A 26,995-nucleotide genomic window follows, 5' to 3' on the forward strand; every position below is an offset into this window, starting at 1 on the left:
TGTTTAGTCGCTCAGTCCTGTCTAACTCTGTGACCCCATGGACTGTAACCCACCAGGCTCCTCTGTCCATGGGATTCTCCAGGCAAGAATACTGAAGTGGGTAGTCTTTCCTTCTCCAGGGGATCTTCCCAAGGATCGAACCCATGTCTCCTGCATTAGCAGGTAGATTCTTTACCACTTAGACACATGGGAAGCCCTCACCATATCTAGGAAAACCTTAATAAGTGGGTAAAGAGACCAGCCATCTCTAGGAGCCCCTGGGCAGGTTGTGCAGCCCGAGAGGGCTGTCTGCTTAGTTTTATGTGGAAAGAGACAAGTTCTTCCTGACCCTCCTGACTGCCAGTAGACCCACCTCCGAAGCCCTTCTCCTGGAATGGAGAAGGTCATATACAAAAGGTCAGAGACACAGATCTTGTTCTCAACTGTGTCCCTCCTATTCTAAGAGGTAGGAAGGGATGAAGGGCTGTCCTATTACTTAAGTCCTTACATTTTGGGTCCCTTTAAAAATTGAAAAGAAGGGACTACCCTGATGGCTTCCCAGGTGGCTCAGATGGTAAAGTGTCTGCCTGTAATGAGGGAGACCTGAGTTCGATCCCTGGGTTGGGAAAATCCCCTGGAGAAGGAAACGGCAACCCACTCCATATTTTTGCCTGGAAAATTCCATGGATGGAGGAGCCCGGTAGGCTCCAGTCCGTGGGGTCACAAAGAATTGGATACGACTGATTGACTTCACTTTCACTTTCACTCTGACGGTCCAGTGCTTCTACTGAAGGGGGCTTGGGTTTGAGGGGAATTAAGATCTTGTATGCTATCTGGCGGGCTTCCCAGGTGGTTCTGCAGTAAAGAATCTGCCTTCTAATGCAGAAGACAAAGGAGATTCGAGTTCAATCCCTGGGTCAAGAAGATCCTCTGGAGGAGGAAATGGCAATCCACTCCAGTATTCTTGCCTGGGAAATCCCATGGACAGAGGAGCCTGATGGGATACAGTCCACGGGGTCGCAAAGAGTCAGACACAACTTAGCGACTGAACATATGCTCTGTGGCATGGCGCCAGGAAAGAAAAAGTTGAAGACAAAAAAGTCGAACCTGTCAAGTTATATAAAGCAACATCGGCTGTGACTGCAGATCTCAGGAATCTCCGGTCCTTTCCAGACTGACCTGCCTTGGCTGAGATTATGGGGCGGGGGTGGTGGTACGAATGATTCACAGAAAAATAGCTGTTTCGGTTCTGGGCTGGAGGAGGGGCCAGAACCTGGGCCATTGAGCCCAAGGACCCGGGCTTCCTGGTGGCCATCACAGTTGGCTGTCCTCCCAGCTCAGTGGAGTAATGAGTGATCGAGCTGCCTCTGGGGGAGGAAACAGTTAAAGTCCTGCCGCAGCTGCAGTCTTCTGGGTGTGGTTCTGCTGTCTGACTGGGGCTCCGGATCCTGGGCCCAGAGGCAGAGGAAGCCCAGCTCTGCAGTGGCAGACTGTTTACATGGCTGAATTGGATCTGATGGCTCCAGGCCCGCTGAGCGGGGTCCCTGCTCACCCTCTGGCCACTCTCAGCCCAGACTCTGGCTCGGCCAGTCCCACAGAAGAAGAGAACCTGGGCTCCCCGGGGAGCCCCTCAGGGGAAACTGGGGGACAGGGCTCTGAGTGGCAGGGAGCTCCCGAAGCAGAAGGCCTGGAAGAGGAGGAGGTCCTGTGTGACTTCTGTCTCGGGGCCAGCAGAGTGAAGGCCGTCAAGTCCTGCCTGACCTGCATGGTGAACTATTGCCCAGAGCACCTGCGGCCGCACCAGGAGAACAGCAGGCTGCACGGCCACCAGCTGACCGAGCCCGCCAGGGACCGGGACCTGCGGGTGTGCCCCGCCCACCGCAGCCCACTGATCGCCTTCTGCGACCCCGATGGGCAGTGCATCTGCGAGGAGTGCAGCCAGGCGGAGCACAGGGGCCACGCCTTGGTCTCCCTGGACGCTGCCCGCAGGGACAAGGAGGTGAGTGCTGGGGTCTAGGGGAGAGGGAGGTGGGGAGGCCACCAGGCCTCTGCCAAGGCTCCTGGGGCTGCGTTCTCTCAGCCTTGCTACCTGGCTGTACACCCAGCCTGAATGTCTCTTGCACTTGGCTTTGGATGCTGTAGTAGCTCACTCTGTCCCCATTGGCCCCACTGTCCCTGAAATGCTCCCTGTCTGTCTGTCGCTCCTCTTGCTAGTTTCCTGCTGTTTCTCACTCAGCTTTCAGTGTTGATCTGTGTCTGGGGGTGGGGTATACAAGGTGTACGACTGAGGAGAGTGGTGTTCCCCTCTGGTCAGGTCTGAGTGGCAATGAATGAAATGTAAATCTTGGCAGAAATTCTAGAGAAAAGAGCCAAAATTCCCCCCTAATTTCTCTTCTTCCCTTTACCCAAACGAGATATCAGGAGACAGGGCCCCTCTGGAGGTGCCAGCTATGAAATTCAAGACCTTGAGATGGGCTGAGATAACACAGAACTGGGAACGTCCCTCCTGGATAATGTCAAGGACCACTTCCCTTAGGGAAAATAAACCTCCTCATCAGATAGAGGCATCAGGAGAGACAGAAACACTGCTCATAGCCTGTAATTTTATTCCCATCAGATAGGGAAACTGTTTCTGGAACAACTGGCTTTTCTCTGCCGTAAAGCTGAGAGCCTGGAGAATTCTTGGGAATGGACTTAAATGCTTTGTTTCTCTTACTTGGACTTCCTACGAGCACTTTGGTTCTGGGGGGTGGGGTGACATGCAGTTGAACTTTGTCCCACATTTCTTGCTTTCTTTTTAAAATGTTTATTTATTTAGCTGCTGGAAGCATGCCAGCTGAGTTGCATGTAGGATCTTGGTTCCTTGACCAGGGATTGAACCCTTGTCCCCCGAATTGAAAGGTGGATTCTTAACCACTGGACCGCCAGGGAAGTCCTGAGCCACATTTCTTGTGTCTAGATGCTGGGCAGCTCCCTTGTTGGCACTGAGCACAGCGCCTTGGCCCAGGGCTCCAAGACAGCTGAGAAGGAGCTTCCTGGGAGGGTCAGGTTCCTAGCAGGGTCCCTCTTCCACGTCCTCCCTTAAGTATGGATTTTATCTGGTGTTAGTGGGAATGATTCTGGAAAGTTCTGTATCCCAGATGTCAGTGAGTCACCATTTCCAGCTCTAGAATCCACTTGTCGACTGTTCCCAGCGTCTCTAGTGCCAGGAAATGTCCGGTCAGGAGTGAGCTGGTCATTTCCACCCACTCCTCATGTTCACGGCCACAAGGAGGCTCTGGATCAACAGACAGGTCAGAGGACAGAGCTCCAGGTAATTGAGGAAACTGGTCTTGGAGCGTTGCCATGTGGAACATGCTTCCCTGGGATTTCCCTGTTTGGTCCTGGGATAACTCTATGAGGTGGTGACTCTTCATCTCCACCACATTTGTCTAAGCTCATACAGATGGCTAAGTCATGGAGTGAGGGATGGGAGCTTCTGGAAGGCCACCCACTGGAGGACACAAGGAAGGACTCCAAGGTCACAATATTATAACCTTATTTTTTTTTTTTAATGCTCCAAAAACCTGCCATACAGGTAGTAAAGAGTTGAAGGCAGAGTGCATTTCCCTTGTTCAGGGTATAACATCTGAATTCTGTCATGTTTAGCTGGAAGAGGAATGCATGTACATACACACAGAGGAACAATCACCAAATACTGCAATAGATTTTTCCAGAAAAGTTCTCCCTCCCATCCTGGATCCACCCATCTCCTTCTTCAGAAGTATAATATGCTCAGTCCCTAAGTCGTGTCCGACTCTTTGCAACCCCACAGACTGCAGCCTTGCCAGGCTGCTCTGTCCATGGGATTTTTTCAGGCAAGAATACTGGAGTGGGTTGCCATTTCCTTCTCCAGGGGAGCTTCCCAACCCAGGGGAATAACTACGTGGGAATAACATCGATCCCCCGGGATCAAACTTGCATCTTTCGCACTGCAGGCAAATTCTTTACCTTTGAGCCACCTGGAAAGCTCCTCTTCAGAGGTAAACACCATCATATACTCTTCCTTCTTGTTCCTTCCAGAAAATTCTGTGCCTGTAGCAACATAGATACAATATAAATTTTAAATGTAGTGTAAGCTGATGCGTTACAGAGACATTGAGTAGTTGTCATTCTGAGCAGGGAGAGTTGTTTAGTGCAGGGAACCCCAACCTCTGGGATCTAACCTGACAATCTGAGGTGGAGCTGATGTAATAATAGAAATAAGTGTTAGTCGCTCGGTTGTGTGCAACTCTGTGACCCCACGGACTGTAGCCCTCCAGGCTCCTCTATCTGTGGGATTATCCAGGCAAGAATACTGCAGTAGGTGGCCATTCCCTTCTCCAGGGGATCTTCCCAACCCAGGGATTGAACCTGGGTCTCCCTCATTGCAGGCAGATTCTTTACCATTAATAGAAATAAAGTACACAATAAATAATAGAAATAAGTAATGTGCTTGAATCATCCAGAAAACCACCCCCCTATCTATGGAGGACTTTTCTTCCACGAAACCAGTTCCTGGTGCTAATAAAGTTGGGGACTGCTTATGTAGTACAAGTGCGGAACCCCAAATTCGGACATCCCAGGAGGGAGCCGTGTCAGGTAACACAAAGACACCCAGGACAGCTTTTGGTGCTGAAAGCAGTGGCGGTTATAGGAGCAGTGCGGTAGCCCCGGCCCCAGATCTAGGCTCTGGCCTGTTCACCGCCTCTGCTTGCAGTTCTGCTTGTCTGAGTTTTCTGCTTTTCTGCCCTGTGTCTTTGCTTTCAATTCAGAGCGAGCATGCTCAATAAGTGCGCTCTCTCTCAGTGGTCCTCACTGCTCAGCAGCCGAAAGATTTCTTGCCAGGAGACTGGCTCAGAAGACACAGTTCCTTGAGAAGGCTGCAACCTCCACCAGGATTATTTGGAAAGCCTTAACAGACCTAAGTAAGGCTCCAGAAGTTCCATCTTTCCTTCAGCCAGCCTGAACTTGCTGGAGCTGCTTGCTGAAGGTCACTTTGAATGGTGTTTAGGGCTGCTTGCTCAGGCAAGCCCATCATGCAGAGCAAGCTGAGAACGGCAGGGTCAGCCACAGGGACAAAGCGCAGCCAGGACCCTGCACAGGGTCTGCAGGGCAACTGGCTTCTCAGTCTCCACCTGAGCCTCTTCTGTGGCTCCTATGCTCTCCAGCTATGCCTGTGGGCAGAAACTCTTTAATTTGGGAATTCCAGGTGTTCTCTGAGTATTTCTTCTGTGCTGCTGGGCTCCTAGGGCCCAGCCCTTTCCTGTGGGGACTTACCTCTTCCCCTTCCTGGGGCCAACTTCCCAGGGCCCCTTAACTTAAAAAAAATTTTTTTTTAATTGAAGTATAGCTGATTTACAATGCTGTGCCAATCTCCATTGTACAGCAATGGAGTGACTCAGTTTTAACATATATATATTCTTTTTAAAATATTCTTTTCCATTAGGGTTTATCTCAGGATATTGAATATGGTTCCCTATGCTATACAGTAGGGTTTTGTTGTTTATCCATCCTGTATATAATTGACATAAATTCGAGCAAACCCCAGAAGATAGTGAGGGACAGGGAAGCCTGGCGAGCTGCAGTGCATGGGGTGGCAAAGAGTTGGACACAACTGAGCGACTGAGCTGAACTGAATCCCCAACTCCCAGTCTATCCCTCTCCCTTAGCCTTCAAGAGCAGCTGGTCTTAACTCCTCTCACCTTCTCAGAACTCAGGCTCACTGCCAGGAAGTGAGGCTGCATGCTTGCATGCCTGTGTGCGTGTGTGCATATTGTAAAGTCTGTACCACTTCTGTGACTGCTTTTCTGTTCTTTTCTGTTCCTCGCTGTGTTTATCAAACATTACCGAGAGCTTTTTGTGGGCTCAGTGTGCTGCACCCTCCCAGGGAGTGTGGGCTGTAATCAGGAAGCCAAAGCAGGCCCCTGGCTCCCCAGACGAACAAGGGCTGGGACAGCACAAAAGCTCAGCCATGTGTTCTGAGGAGGGAGCCCCTGGCAGGTGAGGGGTGGGGGTCTTGGGAGGAGGGAAGGCTTGGGCTGGACCCCGTCTTAGACCTTTAGGTCCATTCGTGGCAGGTCACTGCATCCAACCTCGGCACAGGTTCCAGAAAGCTAAGGACAGGGTAGGGATGTGGACACAGTCTCAAGGTGAAGCAAGAGCCAGGTTCTGAGAGCCACAAATGTCCCCAGTTCTCGGGGGAGCAGTTAACCAGCGTTGTTCATGGCCGTCTGCTGCCAGAAGGTGGATGGCTTGAGGCTGTTCAGAAGAATTTCTTCTAGAACTTCTGAAGAGTGTGTTGGACTCAGTATTATCTAACTTGTTTTTTTCTTAAACATTCTACTGCCTTCAAGAGCAGGGAGGCTGCCTTATGTAACTGGACTGACATGTAGAGGGTTCTGACCAGCCACCTGAGGAGCGAAGTCAGGGCCCAGGTGGGACTCTTGTGTTCCCAGAGGGACACACAGAGTGCCTGACACCATGTAGAATGTCTTTTTTTTCTCTCTCCTCACTCCCTCTGCTGTTCCAGTTTGCATCTCTAACCTGATCCCGGCCACCCACCTGTGCCCTGGAGGAAGAGGCAAGAAACAGTCTGTTAACATTTTCTTGAGGTGCCAGAGGAGATGCTAGAGGGCCTGACGAGGGCCGTGGAGCCCGCCAGTGGCAAGTGTTGGATCACAGACACGGTGTCCTTTGCACAGCATCTGTCCGAGCCCCGCCAAGGTGGGCGGGGCCCTCTGTGCCCCTGGATGTGGGGCATTTACGCTCACTGGCACCCCTGTTCTGCTTTGGTGCAGAGCCTGCCCTGGCCTGCGATGTGTGTGAGGCTGAAGTCTTGGGAAATCCTGGAGCCGGGGTCTGAGGCACCCCGTCATTTTCTAGGAACAGGAATAACTGGAGGTGCTGGTTGCCTGAGTGGTCCCGCCTGTCATGGCTAAGCGGGAGTGCCCGCTGGTGGGGTGACTCAGAGGTCCCCATGAGGCACTTTGGAGTCCTTTTCTCCTTTAATGGCTGTCTGCAGACAATGGGGAGAAACCCCTCCCTATATACTCTGGGGATCTCCTGGGTCCCTGGGTCATGCTGGGGCTGGCCCCTTTAACATGTCCACATGTCTGTGCTGTTGCTATTGTGTGTCTTGTTGTGTCTCCCACTACCTTTTAAACAAACACCTCATGTCCTTCCCCCCGCCCAACCTGGAGAGGTCACTGGGTAAGCCTTTCTGATAGACCAGGATTCCACAATCTCCCCCAAACAGGTCAGATCCCCTCCTTCTCCCCCGCTTCCCCCACTCCAGGACACCAGGTCTCAGGTGTGGGAAGTCAGTGGACTCCCATCAGCTCTGAGTCAGGACCCTGGAGCTTGATCAGAAGTTCCCGGTGTTTGGCAGAGTGAGGCGGGTCCGCTGCCCGCCTGGGCTTCTGTCCCTGGGGCCTGGGATTACCACGAGCTTTGGTGGGAGGAAGGGGAGACACGTCAGGTGCTCCCCGCCAGTCCAAGACCTGTTAGGGCAAGTGACTCAGAACTCAGTGCTGACACACGCTGCTGTGAAAAGCAGCGAAAGCTGTCCTTTCTGTTGCCACTGTCTCACACCCTTGTGGAGGCAGAAAGTGACAGGGGCCTTTGAAGTTCACAAAGGCTCTGGTTTCCTGTCTTGTCAGGTTCTGGGCAGAAAGTGCTTAGGGAGGCAGAGTGGGGCTGGGCGGGGGGTGGGGGTCAAAGCAGGCAAACTCAGAGTTCTCATGTGGGCACTCACCTCGGCGGGGAGGGGTTGCCCTGCCTGCGTTCGGGAGAGAAGATTCTGTGATGGAAAGCAACCAAGGAGGCACCAGTAAAATGACGAAGTCAATGATGCCACTGCCACCAATGGAGTACCCGCGAGGTGCCAGCTGCTGTGCAGACTTCCCGCTGCCTCCCGTCCTCACAGGAACCCTGTGAATTGGACACTAGCTTTCCCCACCTCACAGTGAAGAAATGCAAGTGGGGAAGCTTTAAGTCATCTTTGTCCCAAAGTCTTGGCTGCTAAATAGAAACCCTGGGGTCCCCCCCACCGCCAGCTCCAAGCCCCTGTGCTCCCTGTCAGCCTGTTCTAGACCACTGACACCTACGTGACCCTCGTGGCTCTGTTTTCTCACCTGTGCTATGGAGACAGCGTGTTTACCTGCTGTGGGCATGGTCGCAATGACAGGAGGAGATTCAGCTGGTAATGCTGGTGCACAGTGGACCCTCTCTGCCTCCACGGAGGGCACCCAGCCTGCTCCTGAGAGCAGCTTCCGAGGCAAACTCTCCTTTCTGTGGAAGAAGGGCAGGTGGCACCATTGCTCCCGGGGACCTTCTGGGTTGCCCTGGGCACCTTCCTCCCTAACGCTGCTGACCTTTCCTCTTCTTAGGCTGAGCTTCGGAGGACCCAGTTAGACCTGGAGCAGAAATTCAAGTTGAATGAAAATGCTATCTCCAGGCTCCAGGCTAACCATAAATCTGTCCTGGTAAGTCTGGCCGGAGTCACCTGCCGGGCTTTGACACACCTGGCTGGCTGCTGCTGCTGGTTCAGTCAGGCCCACCCGGAACCGTGGGACTCGGCTGCAGGCCTGGCCTCCACGTCCGCAGGCCCGGCCTCTGTGTCTACAGGCCCCTTAGGTCTTATCATCTGATGGAAACTGTGGGTACAGATCAGGTTGGCTACACTGTAGGGTGGCGTCACCTTGTCGCTGGGATTTGCTGTGAAATTAGTTCAAGGTTGAAAACTGGCAAGTGATTCACTTTTAACAATAGAGAATAGAAGCAAACTAGTCCTGTGATGTGTGTGCATGCTAAGTCACTTCAGTCGTGTCTGACTCTGCGACCCTATGAACTTTAGCCTACCAGGCTCCTCTGTCCATGGGATTCTCCAGGCAAGGATACTGGAGTGGATTACCATGCCCTCCTCCAGTCCTGTGATAGCTCTGGCTTATTTGTATATTTGCATATGCTTTTTTGACCAGGAGCAAATGGTATATGTGGGAATGGAGGGGGGTGGTTAGCTAGAGCTCCAGAAATTATGCATAATCTTGGCTTCTTCCACCATGAGAGGGTGTTCCGCATGCGATTCTCACCTGTCCTAAGTCCGGGCAGACAGAAAAGAGAGGCGAGAGCGGCTGGATTAGTGGATGGTACTTCGGATTTGAATATTCGGTCAGGAAGATCCCCTGGAGAAGGAAATGGAAACCCACTCCAGAATTCATGCCTGGGAAATTCCATGGACATAGGAGCCTGGCATGCCGCAGTCCATGGGGTTGCAAAGAATCGGAAATGACTTAGTGACTAAACAACAACAATAGCAACTTGATAAGGCCAGTGGTGTATGTGTGTGCCCAGTCTGACTCTTTGCAACCCCGTGGACTTTAGCTCACCAGGATCCTCTGTCCATGGCAAGAATCCTGGAGTGGCTCTTCATGCTCTCCTTCAGGGGATCTTCCGGACCCAGGGATTGTACTCAAGTCTCTTGTATCTCCTGCATCGGTAGACGGGTTTTTTACCACTGGGCCATCTGGGAAGTCCCATAACGGTATGCCAGGCTACTTAGTTTTAGACTCTCTGGTTTCTGACCACTTTCCATAATAAACTCTAAGTGGACCCAAACTGTTTCACAAAAGCTTCTCACTAGTGGCAAGCCAATAACCACAACTCAGAGGAGAATGCAAAACGTGCACACATTGGCAGTTAGGAGCAGCGGCATCTTTGCATATGAAGAATGATTCTACCTCTCCATCCATTCATCCACCCATCCATCCATCCCTCCCCCAACCAACCATCCATCCATCCATCCACCCACTCACCTGTCAGCACCAGTACCTAAGAACTACCAAAGATAAGAGGAAACTGTTGAATGTGGATTGAAGTTGTAAATATGACCTTGACTAAGGCATTTACTAAAGATACGGAAGGACAGACTCCCACATACACAGGTGCCATCAGGCAAATCCCCACTGTCCATCATGTGGAGTTAGTTGTATATATTTTTGAATGCGGCATTCCATTCCATATAGGTGGGCTTATCCTGCAATGCTCAGGTGCTGTGGTCGCCTTCACATGCCCTAAACATTTTGTGCCTGGCCCAGACACCAGAGGATGTGCTTTCAGCTCAGATGGATCCAGTGGGCAGTTTGGTGTTGTTCAGTCACTAAGTAGTGTTCGACTGCAACCCCACAGGTTGCAGCACACCAGGCTTCCCTGTCCTTCGCTATCTCCTGAAGTTTGCTCAAACTCATGTCCATTGAGTTGGTGATGCCATCCAACCATCTTACCCTTTTTCATCCCCTTCTCCTTCTGCCCTCAATCTTTCCCAGCTTCAGGGTCTTTTCCAATGATTTGGCTCTTCACATCAGGTAGCCAAAGTATTGGAGTTTCAACTTCAGTATCAGTCCTTACAATGAATATTCAGGGTTGATTTCCTTTAGGATTGACTGGTGTGATCTCCTTGCTGGACAGTTTGATTTCCTTGGTGGGTAGTTTAGCTGGACATAATGAAGTGCTGAGAAAGCAAATTCATGCTACTGATTTGTACAAAGAAGCCAAATTATTAATTTACTGCAAGCAATATGACTATCAAGTACACTGAACAGGTCCATGGTCCAGGCAGGAAGACTGATGTCACAGACTTGAAGAGGAACCTGACTGTCAGATCTGGGCTCAGCAGACAACACACAGTCTCGTCCGGTGGATGAGAGACAAAGTTAATGAAGAGTAAATAAGGACTCACACCCCGGGGGGTCCTTGTTTTATGGAACCCAGGATTCAAATGAGAATAAAGGCTTTCTTTTATAGTAGGAAATTGTTCCCTAATTTGAGGGTTTCTTGGGTTTATATTGGGATTCTCAGGTGGCGCTATAGGTTAAAAATTAACCTGCTAATGCAGGAGACTCAGAAGACGCAAGTTTGATCCCTGGGTGGGGAAGATCCCCTCCAGGAGGAAATGGCAACTCACTCCAGTATTCTTGCCTGGGAAAGTCCATGGACAGAGGAGCCTGGCGGACTGCCGTCTGTGGGGTCAGAGTTGAACATGACTGATTATGCATGCATGCTTTTTTACATTTCTGTGTGTTGAGCTTTGATAAGATTGACGCTTCACTAATCACTAATGGGTTTTTCACTGATTCTCCCCCACCCCTTTGCCACTAGCTGTCAGTGTCGGAGGTGAAGGCCAGGGTGGAGGAGCAGTTTGGGGAGCTCCGTGCTGCCGTGACGAAGGCCCAGGCCGACGTGATGCTCTTCCTGGAGGAGAAGGAGAAAGCTGCCCTGGGCCAGGCCAATGGCATCAAGACCCACTTGGAGTACAGGAGTGCAGAGATGGAGAAGGCCAGGCAGGAGCTGGACAGGATCGCTGCCATTGGCAGTCCCGTGCTATTCCTGGAGGTATGGGTCACTGCGACGCCGGAGCCAGAGAGACCCTCACTCTGCTAAGTCCGCAGTGGATGCAGCAAGGCAACCACTCTGTTGATAAATGAGGCAGAGAGCAGCAGAGAACAGGAGTAGGAGGGAGGGCTGCCCAGAGCGGGAGGCCAGACCAGGTCGTGTAAGATGCCTTCTATGTGGTCAGGTGCTGAGCTGGACCCATTACATTTTGTGAAGTACACGCCCCTATCGGCTCATGTCACAGATGCAGAAGGTGCTGTATTGAGTAGGGCAGCCCCATTTAGGAAGCACAGAAGCCAGGGCAAGTTCCGCTGTGTTTCTTTTCCTGCAGGAGTACTGCAAGTTCAAGAACACGGAGGATGGCACCTTCCCCAGCGTCTACATAGGGCTCAAGGACAAGCTATCAGGCATCCACAAGGTCATCATGGACTCCACTGCCCACCTGATACAGCTGCTGCAGAGCTACAAAGAGAAGCTCCAGGAGTTCTCCAAGGATGGTGAGACTCCAGGGCTTGTGACATCTCTGGGGGGGTTGGCAGGGGAGGCGGGAGTCAGGGAAGGAGAACAGAACGGGGGTGGAGAGAATGTCCCATTTTCAGAACTGTCCTCTGGTTGGACCGTACGGCTGGTGGACACGTACCTTGATGATGTTAACTTACAACTGATTTCAGAAAACTTGGTCTTGGTATGTGCTTGGCCCGCATCTCCACTCAAGTGCAGACTAACTTCCGAGATCACTGATGCCTATGCTTTCAAGTGAAACCCAGGTCAGGCTGGGATCTTTCCTCAGTGGGTTTTACTTCGATGTGGTCCATTGAGCAGGATTCTCTGAAGCATGACTAGTGTCTGGTCCTGACTTTCCCCAGGAGGCCCAGGGAAGAGCAACTGAAGTGGGGGGTTCCTGTTCCTTAGATTCTCTTGCCCACCTGGACAGGTGAGCATTTACAACTCTTGATTTTCTAGAGGAGTACGACATCAGAACTCAGGTGTGTGCTGTCATTGAGCACAGACATCGGACCTCAAAACCTGAGCCCTGCACCAGGCGGCAGTTCCTCCAGTGTAAGTCGTGAGCCGCTCTGCTTTCCCCGGGTGTGGATGTTCATGTGATGCTTCAGAAGCAAGGATACCATCTTTCAGCAGGTTTCAGGTTCTCGCAACTTCAGGTCTATCCCCAAATGGTACATTTAAATTTTAAATAAGTTGAATTTCAAAAAAAATTAGAACTTTTAATTTTGAAACCATTTCAGAGTTAAAAAAAACATTGCACAAAAGAGGACCAAGAATTCTGATACACCTTTCACCTAGCTTTTCCAAACATGAGCACTTTACATAAATCTGGTCCATTGATCCAAATCAGGAAGTGAGCATTGCTGGCTGGAATTTATTCAGATTTCACCAGGGTTGCTTCCAGTGTCCTTTTTCTGGTCGGAAGTCCAGTCCAGAGTCACAGATGTTTTCTGGTCTCCTTAGCTTCCTTCAGTCTGTGTCCAGTCCTTTAGTCCTTCTGTGTCCTTCAAAACCTTGGCCCCTTTAAATATCCTGGCTGGTTACCAGGTGGCACCCTTTTAAGTCTGGCTTGGCTGGAATTACCTAGCCCATTGTCCTGTCCTGACATGGAAGTGTCCTGGTCTGTTGGCATTTTTAGAAACACTTATTTCCAATCAATACTTGCTCATGGTTAACAAGACAGGGAGGTCTTGTCTCCCAGGAGAGGAAGGACATGTCTGGGTAATCAAGGCTAATTTTTCTGACTTTCATCTCTTTGGAACTCACTGTTCAACCCTGCTTCTGCTTGCTTTCTGGGGTGAGCTCTGGCTGACTGACTCCTGAACCCTGTTTTCTCTGGTCTTGACGTGGAGCCTCGGGTTTGATGACCCTGTCTTGCCACAGCTCCTCGTCTCCCCCAGGACCTCTTGGTTTCCAGTTTCCTTTATTTATCTTTTGTGCTTCCTGACAGCAGCATATCTATGTTTTACAGACAATGCAGTTAATATAGGGGCTTCCCAGCTGGCGCGATGGAAAATAATCCTCCTGCCAATGCAGGAGACATAAGAAATGCAAATTTGATTCCTGGGTCAGGAAGATCCCCTGGAGAAGGGGATGGCAACCCACTCCAGTATTCTTGCCTGGAAAATGCCATGGACAGAGGAGTCTGGTGGGCTACAGTCCGTGCAAAGAGTAGGACATGACTGAAGTGACTTAGCACGTGCACATATAGTTGATACAAGAACCCAACAGACGTGGAGCTCCTGCACTTGTTAGGGGAGATTCAGGGGTGGCTTAGATGGGGGTGAACGGGGTCTCTAGGTGGGACTTGGGGCTTCCAGTGTGAGTTGAGGGGCAAAATGAGGGAGGATGGGGTCAAGAGAAATGTCAAAATAACCTGGAGTGTGACTTGAACATTTGGGTGTGTGGAGGTATCCTCTGGGGCCAGGAAAAGAATATCTGTGTACATGCGGGGGTACTGCTTGAGAATTCCCCTGCTAAATGGTGGCCAAATATTTTAACAAATGAGTGAATCAGATGTGGGTGTATGACCCTTGCCAACACTACATAGAAAAGCACCTGAATTCAGGACATGTTTGTCAAATGAATGAAAACATGAGCCCATCAGTAAATTTTATTTCTTGATTCAGTTCAACAAATAATACAGTAAATGGCAAGCAGTTTGAGCTTCAAGAAGGAAGGAAGGAAGTGGGGGTGACTTGTTAAAAGGAGTCTGGGACCACTTACCACGTGTGTGGGAGTGAGGCCCCCTCCCCCAACCCCCACCTACCAATTCCCCCAGACATGGCTGGGCATCCCAGGATTTAACTCCGTCCTGATGCTATCTGCCTGGAGACCGTGTCAGAGCCCACCAGATGGACCCCGTTTCAGATGCCAGTCACAATTATGGGGCCCCCAGAGGACCCACAACTTCTGTCCGGCTTGGCTGCAATCCGAGGCTCCCAGGACCCTCCTTGGATTCGAACATTTGCTAGAACAGCTCACAGAATTCAGGGAGACACTTATGTTCACTAGTTCATCAAAGGGTGTGATGAAGGACACAGATGAGCAGCCAGAGGAAGGGAGAGATGCTCAGAGCAAGGGCTGGGAGGGTCCCCATGGAGGTGGGGTCAATTGCCTGATGTGGATGTTTGTCAGCCTAGAAGTGCTCAGAACCCCACACTCCTGGGATTTTATGGGGGCTTTATCCCACAGGCGTGATGAACCACTTCCAGCCGATCTCTCTTCCCAAGAGAAGAGGAATTAGGGCTGCAAGATCCAAGCAGAACTTGGTTATGACTTGGTCCTTCTGGTGACCAGCCAGCCCCACCCCCCTATCGCCACACACAGAGTCACTTTGTTAGAACGAAAGACACTGGGACTTCCCTGATGATCCAGTGGCTAAGACTTCGAGCTCCAAGGCACTGGGGTCCAGGTTCAATCCCTGGTCAGGGAACTAGATCCCACATGCCAAAACTGAGATCTGGTGTAGCCAAATAAATAAATAAATAAACACAAAATGAAACCCCCCAAACTCTACCTCTTAAGGAGAAAAAAGACATTTGTTTAACCCAGGAAATTACAAGGGTTTCAGGAGCTCTGTGTCAGGAACTGGTCTCAGCATGGGATTTTCTAGGCAAGAATACTGAAGTGGGTTGCCATTTCCTCTTCCAAGGGGATCTTCCTGACCCAGAGATTGAACCTGTGTCTCCTGCATTGCAGGCAGATTCTTTCTAGGCAAGAATACTGGACTAGGTTGCCGTTTCCTGCTCCAGGGGATCTTCCTGATCCAGGGATCAAAACTTAGTCTCTTGCGTCTCCTGCGTTGGCAGGCAGGTTCTTTACCTCTGAACTGCCTGGGAAGCCTGTCAAAGACCAAACATTAGAACAAAAGATGGTGCTAGTGCTGTTACCACTCAGGAAATTACAGGGAACTCTGCGGTGGGAGCCAGGGGCAGAGACCAAGTCTACAATTACTGTAAGTCACAGAGTCCCGCTTGGGTTCTGTTTCCTGGTTTTCACCCAGCTCTTCTTTGGGAGGGGACAGAACTTGGGTAGACAGGGAACAGAGGGATGGATGTATTCTCATCCCTTGGAGGCTGGCTAGGTGTGAGTCAGCTGTCAGCCCCTGACCTTCTATGTCCCCCACAGATGCCTGTGACATTGTCTTCGACCCCGACACGGCACACAGGTACCTCCGGCTGCAGGAGGACAACCGCAAGGTCACCAACACAGCGCCCTGGGAGCACCCATACCCCGACCTGCCCAGCAGGTTTTCACACTGGCGGCAGGTGCTGGCCCAGCAGAGCCTGTACCTGCACAGGTACTACTTTGAGGTGGAGCTCTCGGGAGCCGGCGTCTACGTGGGCCTGACGTGCCAGAGCATTGACCGCAAGGGTGAAGAGCGCAACAGCTGTATCTCCGGGAATGACTTCTCCTGGAGCCTCCACTGGGACGGGAAGGGGTTCAGGGCATGGCACAGCGATGTGGAGACCCTGCTCAGTGCCAACGCTTGCCGGAGGCTGGGGGTCTATGTGGACTTCCCCGGCGGGGGCCTCTCCTTCTACGGCATCGAGCCTGAGACCCTGACGCTGCTGCACAGGTTCCAGTGTAAGTTTTCGGAGCCCGTCTACCCAGCCTTCTGGCTTTCCAAGAAGGACAGTGCCATCCGGATTGCGGATCTGGGAGAGGAACCCGAGAAGCCAGGGCTGGCCCCAGTGGAGGCTGCTGCCTAGACGCTGATCCAGGTCTCAGACCTGTGCTGATGCACAGACAGGTGGCAGTTTCTATTGGAAGACTGATGGGGGGTCCATGCCAGCACCTGCTGGCTTTAGAAATTGTGTGAGGATGAGGGGAAAGGTCTCTGGTCGCCGCCCTGGGCTCCTCACTGTGCTGGTCCCCGTGTTTGCAGTAATCCTCAAACCCTAGGTCCCCCTCACTGTATTCTTATGATCTCGCCCTGTCTGCTTGCGTGGACGACATGCTGTGCCCAGAGGTGGTCACCAGGCAACCTCAGAGCGATCAGAAAGACTGCAGAGGAATCAGAACCAATCGCTAACCTTGTCTTACTCCCACGTCCCCTGTTCTGAGCGCCTCCTGGGCCTCAGCCCTCGTGACCTCCTCGGCAGCCCCATGGGGAGGTACTCAACCACCCCCACTTGGCGGGCGGACAGGCTGCGGTCTAGAGGGTTAGTGAACTCACTCAGGGTCACTGTGGTCACGTGGCGAGTGAGTGGCTGAGCTGGGATTCAAACCTGACATCGAACTTCTAACCACTACCCCACCCTGCCCTCCTCCTTAGATCACAGGTGTTGTGTGTGAGGGAATAAACTACAAGGTGAACTGCATTTGTGAGCATGGAGAGTCTGACAGCCTCGGTGGCTTGGGCACAGCAAGAACTGTAGGAGTGTCTTCGTAGGGTCCATGTCCTAGTCCCTATGACCTCGGTGGATGGCCCTAGCACCTCTCTTCTGGAACCACCTGGACGGTGGGGAGCTCCTTATCCAAAGGGCAGTTGTCTACACACTTAGGAGTAGCTCTCACGGGTCCCCTGGGAATATGCGTGTTTTCACATCCTGTTTCCCAGTTTCCTTGTGGTTTCCAGATCTTTTACCCCTCTAATCACTTTCTCTTCCTTTTGACAGATTGTTCCCTAAAATTAAAGGTGTCTTTAGTCCTTATTCTTGCTCAATTGTGTCTGACTCTGTGACCCCATGGACTGTAGCCTGCCAGGCTCCTCTGTCCATGGGATTTCCCAGGCAAGAATACCAGAGTGGGTTGCCGTTTTCTTCTCCAGGGGATCTTCCTGACTTGGGGATCGAATCCACGTCTCTTGTGTCTGCTGCATTGGCAGACAATTCTTTACTAACATCAAACCTTTAGGCAAATAACAAACTGTATTTCAATGGGTTTCTGAGGACATAACCTGAAATCCCTTCTGGGATTCACTGGAAATATAACTTCTGGGTCTTTTCCATGACCTGTGTCAAGGCAGTCCTCTTCCTCTTTGCCCTGTCTGGTGGTCCTGTCTCAAGAGCACATTATTTTAGCATCACTTGACTTGTTTCTGGAGACCCTGTCAGACATTTGAATCATAGGATTTACACAGTGTAGGATTTTAATTTTCAAACTGAATTTTAAATTTTTGAATTTTATTGACTTTTAAAAAATTTGAATTGTAAAACTCATGACATCACTGCTGCTTGTGGAGATAGATTTGTTTCATGATCCTACTGGGTTATAACAGCTCTCCTTCCTATCCTGCAGAAAATGGTGACCTTTTCTTAAATCTTACTCTCGTTGATAACATAAATTGGTTAGAGTCTTGCAGTCCTCAGTCAATACCTTTTAGTTTTAGTTATTCAATAAGTCATGCATCCATGTGGGACTTCCCTGGCTGTCCAATGGTTAAGACTTCACCTTCTAATGCAGTGGGTGCGAGTTCAATCGCTGGTTGGAGAGCTAAGATCCCACATTCCTCGTGGCCAGAAAACCAAGACATTAAACAGAAGCAATATTGTAACATTCAATAAAAACTTAAAAAATAGTCCATGTCTAAAAAATTTTTTTTTAAAGTTATGCACGAGTAGAACTCTTCGATAACGTAGTCCACCTCTGCACCTTTATGCAATAGACACCATGAAGGACGTTTTCAATGGCAAAGGTCAAGATACACTGTGTCAGCACTTCCTTCTAACAGTGCTCTGAAAGGAGAAAATGAGATCAGCTTGGCCACTGTGTTTTTTTTTTTTTAAACCCCATAGGTTGTTGATGTTTCTTCCTTAAATGCTCACAAACTATTTGATAAAGCATTTTAGAATTCAGGTACAAATTCACATCTAGTCTGGTGTTTGTAGAATCTACCTTATTTTTCTTTTAAAAAATCTAGACAATTTTGCCTGTCTCCATCCTCCAGCATTCTCCCTAGTTTCTCAAAATTTACTGCTTGGATTTCAGTCATGTTGGTAAATTGTGTCAGTTTCGTGAGATGTCATTTGTTTACGCCACACTCAGACTCATAAAAGGAACCCTCTGGGTGTCTCCTCACCTGTCTTCAACACCGGCTTCTCTTTTTGTTCACTCATTAAGGGCTTTCCTGGTGGTTTAGGGGTGAAGAATCGGCCTGCAATGCAGGAGACACAGGAGACGCAGGTTTGATCCTGGGGTCATGAAGATCCCCTGGAGGAGGAGATAACAACTCACTCCAGTATTCTTGCCTGGAAAATCTCATGGACAGAGAAGCCTGGTGGGCTATAGTCCATGGGGTTGTAAAGAGTCAGACACGACTGAGCAACTATCACCTTTTTTCTTTCTTTTGGCTTGAAGACCTTTTTCCTTGATGTAAAAAAGTAGAAGTTGCTCTGCTGCTGCTGCTGCTAAGTCACTTCAGTCGTATCCGACTCTGTGTGACCCCATAGACGGCAGCCCACCAGGCTCCGCTGTCCCTGGGATTCTCCAGGCAAGAACACTGGAGTGGGTTGCCATTTCCTTCTCCAATGCATGAAAGTGAAAAGTGAAAATGAAGTCGCTCAGTCGTGTCCGACTCTTCGAGACCCCATGGACTGCAGCCCACCAGGCTCCTCCATCCATGGGATTTTCCAGGCAAGAGTACTGGAGTGGGGTGCCATTGCTTTCTCTGAGAAGTTGCTCAGTTGTGTGCAATTCTTTGTGATCCTGTGGACTGTACAGTGGAATTCTCTAGGCCAGAATACTGGAGTGGGTAGCCTTTCCCTTCTCCAGTGATCTTCCTAACCCAGGGATCGAACCCAGTTCTCCTACATTGCGGATGGATTGTTTACCAGCTGAGCCACAAGGGAATCCCAAGAATATTACAGTGGGTAGCCTATCCCTTCTCCAGGGGATCGTCCTGACCCAGGAATCGAACCGGGGTCTTCTGCATTGCAGGCAGATTCTTTACCAACTGAGGTATCAGGGAAGCCCCTTCTTAAATTTTAGTAACACTCAGTTTTTCTGTGATCAAAATTGATTGATCACAGCAAAACTGGGTGTTAGGAACATTTAGTTTCTTTCTATTGTTGCCTCAAGTGACAGTCATATCTTCTTTTACTTGGTCCAAAACTGAAAATTGCCTAAAACAAACAGATAAAAAATAAAAAGATAACAAAGGCCAGTGCTATGTTATTTGTCATTTTCTCCAAGCTTGGTATATATATCTCCAAGCTGTATGTCATATAGGAGCCTCCACTGTCTCTCGCAGCTACTTAAGCACAGACGGAATGTAGGCCTCACACTAGGACACCCCACCAGTCAGTGGTAAGCACCTGTCTTCTATGATGAGAACGAGGCCCGGAGGGGCTGTAGGGCTGTAGGCCACAGCTCCAGTAAGAAAACGGTGGGGGATTCCAGCCCATCTCTAACTCCCAAGGTTGGGCCCTCAAGCATGAAGTCAAGGCCAAATTGGATTGTAAAACTGCTTCTTTGGTGTATGTCAGCCCCACAGATTAAAACCCTAATTTATTTAGACCTTTAGGAACAAGCTGCTTCCAGTCTGTAGCATATCTGGGGGTAACGTGCCCTCTACACAGGTGCTTTGGGCCTCTCTGCTCTGTCTGGCCTTCCTGGTTGACCAGAAGCTAATCCACTCTTGCCTCTTCTCCAGGCTTGAGCTGTTAGCACTGATCTCCTTCCGGGTCCTGTCTTCACCCTAACGTTTTATAAGATCAGCCTGCCCATGGCTTCCACTGCCTTTCTCTGGCAGTAGCTAGTTTCCAAATGTGGGTGCTAGAAATGCTCATGCCATTGCCTGCCTTTTGATGGTGTTATAGTTGCTAAGTCATGTCTCACTCTTTGTGACCCCATGGACTGGAGCCTGCCAGGCTCCTCTGTCCATGGGATTCTCCAGGCAAGAATCGTGGGGGGGGGTTGACATTCCCTTCTCCAGAGGATCTTCCTTCCTCTCCAGAGGATCATCCTTCCATCCAGTAAAGGATGAAGGGGGATCCTTTACTGTCTGAGCCAGTGGGGAAGCCCTGCTTCGCATGTAATAATACATTTAATCCTCACACTGACATTGAAGTGACACTGACACGGAATGACCTCTGTTGGTTTCCAAGGCAAACCATTCAATATCATGGTAATCCAGGTCAAGGCCGCGACCAGTAACACTGAAGAAGCTGCATTTGAATGGTTCTATGGAGACCTACAAGACCTTCTAGAACTAACACCCCCAAAAGATGTCCTTTTCATTATAGGGGCCTGAAATGCAAAAGTAGGAAGGCAAGAGATACCTGCAGTAACAGGCAAATTTGGCCTTGGAATACAAAATGAAGCAAGGCAAAGGCTAACAGACTTCTGCCAAGAGAACGCACTGGTCATAGTGAAGACCCTCTTCCAAGAACACAAGAGAAGACTCTACACATGGACATCACCAGGTGGTCAACACGAAATCAGATTGATTATATTCTTTGCAGCCAAAGATGGAGAAGCTCTATACAGTCAGCAAAAACAAGACCGGGAGCTGACTGTGGCTCAGATCATGAACTCCTTATTGCCAAATTCAGACTTAAATTGAAAAAAGTGGGGAAAACCACTAGACCATTCAGGTATGACCTAAATCAAATCCCTTATGACTATACAGTGGAAGTGAGAAATAGATTTAAGGGACTAGATCTGATAGATAGAGTGCCTGATGAACTATGGATGGAGGTTCATGACATTGTACAGGAGACAGGAATCAAGACCGTCCCCAAGAAAAAGAAATGCAAAAAAGCAAAATGGCTGTCTGAGGAGGCCTTACAAATAGCTGTGAAAAGAAGAGAAGCGAAAAGCAAAGGAGAAAAGAAAGGTATACCCATATGAATGCAGAGTTCCAAAGAACAGCAAGGAGAGATAAGAAAGCCTTCCTCAGTGATCAATGCAAAGAAATAGAGGAAAACAATAGAATGGGAAAGACTAGAGATCTCTTTAAGAAAATTAGAGATACCAAGGGAACATTTCATGCAAAGGTGGGCTCAATAAAGAACAGAAATATTATGGAGCTAATGGAAGCAGAAGATATTAAGAAGAGGTGGCAAGAATATACAGAACTGTACAAAAAGATCTTCATGACCTGATAATCACGATGGTGTGATCACTCACACTCACCTAGAGCTGCACATCCTGCAGTGTGAGGTCAAGTGGGCCTTAGGAAGCATCACTATGAACAAAGCTAGTGGAGGTGATGGAATTCCAGTTGAGCTATTTCAAATCCTAAAAGATGATGCTGTGAAAGTGCTGCACTCAATATGTCAGCAAATTTGGAAAACTCAGCAGTGGCCACAGGACTGGAAAAGGTCAGTTTTCATTCCAATCCCAAAGAAAGGCAATGCCAAAGGATGCTCAAACTACCACACAGTTGCACTCATCTCACATGCTAGTAAAGTAATGCTCAAAATTCTCCAAGCCAGGCTTCAGCAATACATGAACTATAAATTCCCAGATGTTCAAGCTGGTTTTAGAAAAGGCAGAGGAACCAGAGATCAAATTGCCAACATCTGCTGGATCATCGAAAAAGCAATATAGTTCCAGAAAAACATCTATTTCTGCTTTATTGACTATACCAAAGCCTTTGACTGTGTGGATCACAATAAACTGTGGAAAGTTCTGAAGGAGATGGGAATACCAGACCACCTGTCCTGCCTCTTGAGAAACCTGTATGCAGGTCAGGAAGCAACAGTTAGAACTGGACATGGAACAACAGACTGGTTCCAAATAGGAAAAGGAGTACGTCAAGGCTGTATATTGTCACCCTGCTTATTTAACTTATATGCAGAGTACATCGCTGGGCTGAATTAAGTATAAGCTGGAATCAAGATTGCCGGGAGAAATATCAATAACCTCAGATATGCAGATGACACCACCCTTATGGCAGAAAGTGAAGAAGAACTAAAGAGCCTCTTGATGAAAGTGAAAGAGGAGAGTGAAAAAATTGGCTTAAAGTTCAACATTCAGAAAACTAAGATCATGGCATCTGGTTCCATCACTTCCTGGCAAATAGATGGGGAAACAGTGGAAACAGTGGCTGACTTTATTTTTTTGGGCTCCAAAATCACTGCAGATGGTGATTGCAGCCATGAAATGAAAAGACGCTTACTCCTTGGAAGGAAAGTTATGACCAGCCTAGACAGCATATTAAAAAGCAGAGACATTACTTTGTCAAGAAAGGTTCATCTAGTCAAGGCTATGGTTTATCCAGTAGTCATGTATGGATGTGAGAGTTGGACTATAAAGAAAGCTGAGCACTGAAGAATTGATGCTTTTGAACTGCGGTGTTGGGAGAAGACTCCTGAGAGTCCCTTGGACTGCAAGGAGATCCAAGCAGTCCATCCTAAAGGAGATCAGTCCTGGGTGTTCATTGGAAGGACTGATGTTGAAGCTGAAATGCCAATACTTCGGCCACCTCATGCGAAGAGCTGACTCATTGGAAAAGACCCTGATGCTGGGAAAGATTGAGGGCAGGAGAATAAGGGGATGACAGAGGATGAGATGGTGGATGGCATCGCCGACTCAATGGACATGGGTTTGGGTGGACTCCGGGAGTTCATAATGGTTGGGAGGCCTGGTGTGCTGTGGTTCATGGGGTCACAAAGAGTTGGACACGACTGAGTGACAGAACTGAACAGTTGTCTCCCTTTTACAGATGAGGAGTCTGAAGCATAAAGAGTTAAGTAATACACCTGTGTTCACAGACCTTGTGAGCAGCTGGGCTGGGGTCCAAACCCAGAGGTCTGACCCCAGACTCCCCTCTCTTCTCCGCTCAGCTGTGGTGTCTCCTGACACCAGGGTTGGCATGTGATTGAAGCTTGAAGAGACCCCACATATATGCTCAGGCCCAATGACATTTTTTTCGCTAAGGAATTTTACCTGCAGAGATTTCCATTTAGAATTCTTTTTTTTTTAATTATTATTTATTTACTGTAATATATTTATTTACTTGGCTGTGGTTGGGTCTTTGTTGTTATTTATTTGTTGGGTCTTTGTTGTTATTTATTTACTTTATTATTTGTATTTACTTGGCTCTGGTTGGGTCTTGGTCGCAGGCCTTAGGATCTTCCTTGTGTTATCAGGGATCTGTCATTGCAGTGCACAGACTCTGTAGTTGTGGCACATGGGCTTAGTTTTTCCTCGGCATGTGGGATTGTAGTTCATGGACCAGGGATTGAACCCACACCCTCTGTGTTGGATGGGCAGCATCTTAACCACTAGACAGCCAGGGAAGTCCCTTGGTTAGCATTCTGAAACACTTAAGTAACTTGAAAAGTGAAGTGAAACTGAAGCAAAAGTTTTAGTCACTCGGTCATGTCCAACTGTAGCCTACCAGGCAAACATATATTAAGCATTTGTGTTTTCACTTTGATGTTAAGAAGATAGCTATAAACATATGCAAGATCATTCTAACTAAACAGCCATCCACAGAAGCCTCTATCTAATTTCATATTCATAAATATTTAAAATTCACAACAACAATGGAAGCCTCAACACCAGGCTCCACCATATAATTTTCTCTTTAAAAGGGGTCCATCCACTATCTAGATTTGACCACCTCTCTTCCTGCTGTTCTAGAAATGAGATGACCAGCTCTTTCAGAATTTACAGCAACTGCCTCCCTCTGAGCAGCACCAGGCTTAGGAGATTTATGGTAAAGGCATGTTTCCTAGGAGGTCAGTACTGAAAGCCAGACTCAACCGGCAGTTTCTGGGAGAGACAAGCTCTCTACCCCATTGGAGCAGTGTACCTTTTCTTCGAGAGATGTTCATGTCGGTAAAGGCTCAACTGGGATACACATCAGCGTCTCCTGTCCGTCTGGGGTTTGGCCACAGACAAGGATAAAATGAGCCAGTCTTCTAGGAGCCATGGAAAACCTGGAGTCCAGGCTCAAGAATGCCCCATACTTTCGCTGTGAGAAGGGGAATGATTCTGTCCCTGTGTGCCAGAAGTGTGAGACGTGCATCCTGGCCTGGAAGATCTTTTCCACGAGGGAGTGGTTCTGGAGGGTGGGTGCTGGGTTCCAGAGGAGGTTCCTGGTGAGTGTCCTGCAGCAACTGGACAGCCCATACTTGTTACACTACTTCCTAACCATCCTGCAGACCACACAGGGCAAGGACCTGGTCTACCACAGGACCCGGGTTGACCTGAGCAGGAAGGAGGGCAAGATGATCCAGTCCTGGAATGAAACACTGGACCACACGGTGGAGCAGAAGATGCGGGAGGCTCTGCGCTGGCTCCAGAACAGCAGCCAGCGGACGAAGGCCAACTACACGCTCCTGCTGCTGCAGATGTGTGACCCCGGCTTGCTGCTCACCGCCACTGACGTCATCAGAGTCCTGTTTCTGAGAGAGTGGGGTGATGCCTCAGGTAAGCCAGGTTCCTGGTGAGTGAATAGAGAGACTGGGGGTCCCTGGAGGCCAGGAGCCTGTGAAGGGATGGGAGGTGTGGACGAGCTCAGGTTGACGGGGCACTGCCAGATGGCAGGTAGTGGCGGGCTAGTTGCTCAGTCGTGTCCGACTCTTGGCGACCTCATGGACTGTAGCTTGCCAGGATCCTCTGTCCATGGGACTCTCCAGGCAAGGATTCTGAAGTGGGTTGCCATTTCTTTCTCCACGGGAACTTCCCAGGATAGAACTCAGGTCTCACCTGCATTGTAGGCAGATTCTTTACCGACTGAGCCACCATCCTGGTGCCTGGTCCTGTTGACTGAAGGAGAAGCTGCTGAAATGTGACTTCCTTCTGGAAAATGAGAAATGACACATGCAGAAGGAACTTTCAGCTGTCAAGCGTGGCTCAGGGACTTCTTCATCCCTGAAGCCCAGAAGTGGCTGGTCCCTCTGTCTCTGCTCATTAGTGCCAGGCTGGTTCCCGCCTCAGTGCATTCAGGATTGAAGTGTGTTTGGGAGGGGGTTAAGGTTACTGCTGACTTGTTTTGCCCTTCAGTTTGCACTGCATGGAAACCAGGCCAAGAGGTCCAAACCTAGGACTTTTCTCCATTCAGTCAAAGTGTTAGTCACTCAGTCGTGTCCTACTCTTTGCGATCCCATGGACTGTAGCCCACCAGGCTCCTCTGTCCGTTCCAGGCAAGAATACTGAAGTGGGTTGCCATTCCCTTATCCAGGGGATCTTCTTCACTGAGGGATCGAACCTGGGTCTCCTGCATTGCAAGCAGATTCTTTACCACCTGAGCCACCAGGGAAGCCCTATCTCCATTCATTCCACTGTATTGCTTGCTTGGACATGAAATCGAACCTGGATGTGGAGTTTATCCAAAGCTGGGTCAGATGTTGTTGTTTGGTCTCTAAGTTGTGTCTGACTCTTTGCAACCCCATGGACTGTAGCATGCCAGGCTCCTCTGTCCTCCACTATCTCCCAGAGTTGGCTCAAATTCATATCCCTTGAGCCGATGGTGCTGTCTAACCATCTCATCCTCTGCCACTCCCAGCCCCTTGCCTTCAGTCTTTCCCAGCATCAGGGTCTTTTCTAGTGGGTCTGATCTTCACATCAGGTGGCCAAAATATTGGAGTTTCATCTTCAAGGAGCATCAGTTCTTCCAATGAATATTCAGGGTTGACTTCCTCTAGGATTTAGTGGTTTGATCTCCTGGCTGTCCAAGGAACTTCTCAAGAGTCTTCTGGAGGCATGAAAGGACTGAATAAGGCTGGGATAGGAGTTCTCCATTACTGTTGTATCAGAATCACTTGGAAGGCTTGTTAACACCCAGGTGGCTGTGGTCTTCCCCCAGAGCTCCTGACCCAGCAGGTATGATGTGGGTTATGAGTGCACTGCTAACATGTTGCTAGGAGATGCTGATATTGGTCTGTGTGCCTCATTTTGGGAGCCAGTGGTCCAGTCTGTTGGTGAGAAAGTATTGGCTGCTGGACTAGGGCAGCAAAAGCAACCAGAAAGGAGGCAAGGGACTGGGTTTGCAGGGAGGTGTCTAAAAAGGCAAGCAGAGGTTTAGCGGCATGGGAGAAGGTTGGAAGGGGGCAAGAGATGGAGAGATTCAGAGGTCGAGCTCTTGAGAGTGGGGGATTCCTGCTGTCCATGATATCTGGAGTGTGGTCCTATTTGCAGACTCATAGAATTTCAAGAAAATTTACAGCTCCCTAGGGGACTTTTAGGGGCTTCCCAGGCGGCTTAGTGGGTAAAAATTCCTGGGTTGGGAAGATCCCCTGGAGAAGGAAATAGCAACCTATTCCAGTATTCTTGCCTGGAGGATCCCATGAACAGATGCGGGCTATAATCCCTGGGGTCACAAAGAGTTGGACGCGGCTGAAGAGGCTGAGCACGCACTCAGAGGGCTATTAGAACCTGATAAAGGCACTTTCTTTCTTTGGTGTGTCCAGGAAGTAAAAGAATAATCATATGGAATGAAGAAGTGGTGGAGAAAGTCAGAGAATCCCATCAGTTAGGTTAGAGATTGACCAGTCCAACACCTTTATTTTGTAGGTAATGATGTTGAAGTTCAGCGAATCTGAGTGACTTGGTTGTGGTCATCTGGTTGGGGGGTGAAAACCAGGCCTCCCATCCTAAGCATCTCCCATGGGCAAGGCTGCCCTCCAGGCAGGGAAGCAGATCTGTCCATACACATGTCCTGCTCTGAGGCCCTCCCCGACCATAGGAATCAGCTCCT

At 49.5% G+C, this 26,995-nt stretch overlaps 2 protein-coding genes across 2 annotated transcripts in view; both read left to right on the plus strand.

Annotated features, from left to right (window-relative positions):
• Positions 1–1,256: 1,256 nt before the first annotated feature.
• TRIM16 (tripartite motif containing 16) lies at positions 1,257–17,926 on the plus strand. Its single transcript, XM_040245924.1, has 6 exons — positions 1,257–1,978; positions 8,388–8,483; positions 11,155–11,388; positions 11,720–11,885; positions 12,352–12,447; positions 15,526–17,926. Exons 1-6 carry the CDS (start codon positions 1,478–1,480, stop codon positions 16,107–16,109), a joined length of 1,677 nt encoding a protein of 558 aa, XP_040101858.1. The 5' UTR covers positions 1,257–1,477; the 3' UTR covers positions 16,110–17,926.
• A 5,627-nt stretch (positions 17,927–23,553) lies between these two features.
• Positions 23,554–26,995, plus strand: part of CDRT1 (CMT1A duplicated region transcript 1) — a 30,843-nt gene continuing 27,401 nt past the window's right edge. The window contains exon 1 of the mRNA XM_040245925.1: positions 23,554–24,726. Within this exon, the coding sequence (XP_040101859.1) occupies positions 24,225–24,726 (502 nt within the window). The 5' untranslated portion in view covers positions 23,554–24,224. The remainder of the gene's footprint in view (positions 24,727–26,995) is intronic.

The sequence above is a fragment of the Oryx dammah genome, unplaced genomic scaffold, assembly GCF_014754425.2.
Source record: "Oryx dammah isolate SB20612 unplaced genomic scaffold, SCBI_Odam_1.1 HiC_scaffold_8, whole genome shotgun sequence".
Classification (NCBI taxonomy): Eukaryota; Metazoa; Chordata; class Mammalia; order Artiodactyla; family Bovidae; genus Oryx; species Oryx dammah.

What these genes read in the sequence shown, in the direction of transcription:
- TRIM16 (XM_040245924.1), top strand. Translation starts at nt 1,478, where the DNA reads ATGGCTGAATTGGATCTGATGGCTCCAGGCCCGCTGAGCGGGGTCCCT. An exon ending in GTCCCGTGCTATTCCTGGAG is followed by an intron (nt 11,389 to 11,719) that starts GTATGGGTCACT and finishes CTTTTCCTGCAG; the next exon opens with GAGTACTGCAAGTTCAAGAA. An exon ending in CCAGGAGTTCTCCAAGGATG is followed by an intron (nt 11,886 to 12,351) that starts GTGAGACTCCAG and finishes TTGATTTTCTAG; the next exon opens with AGGAGTACGACATCAGAACT.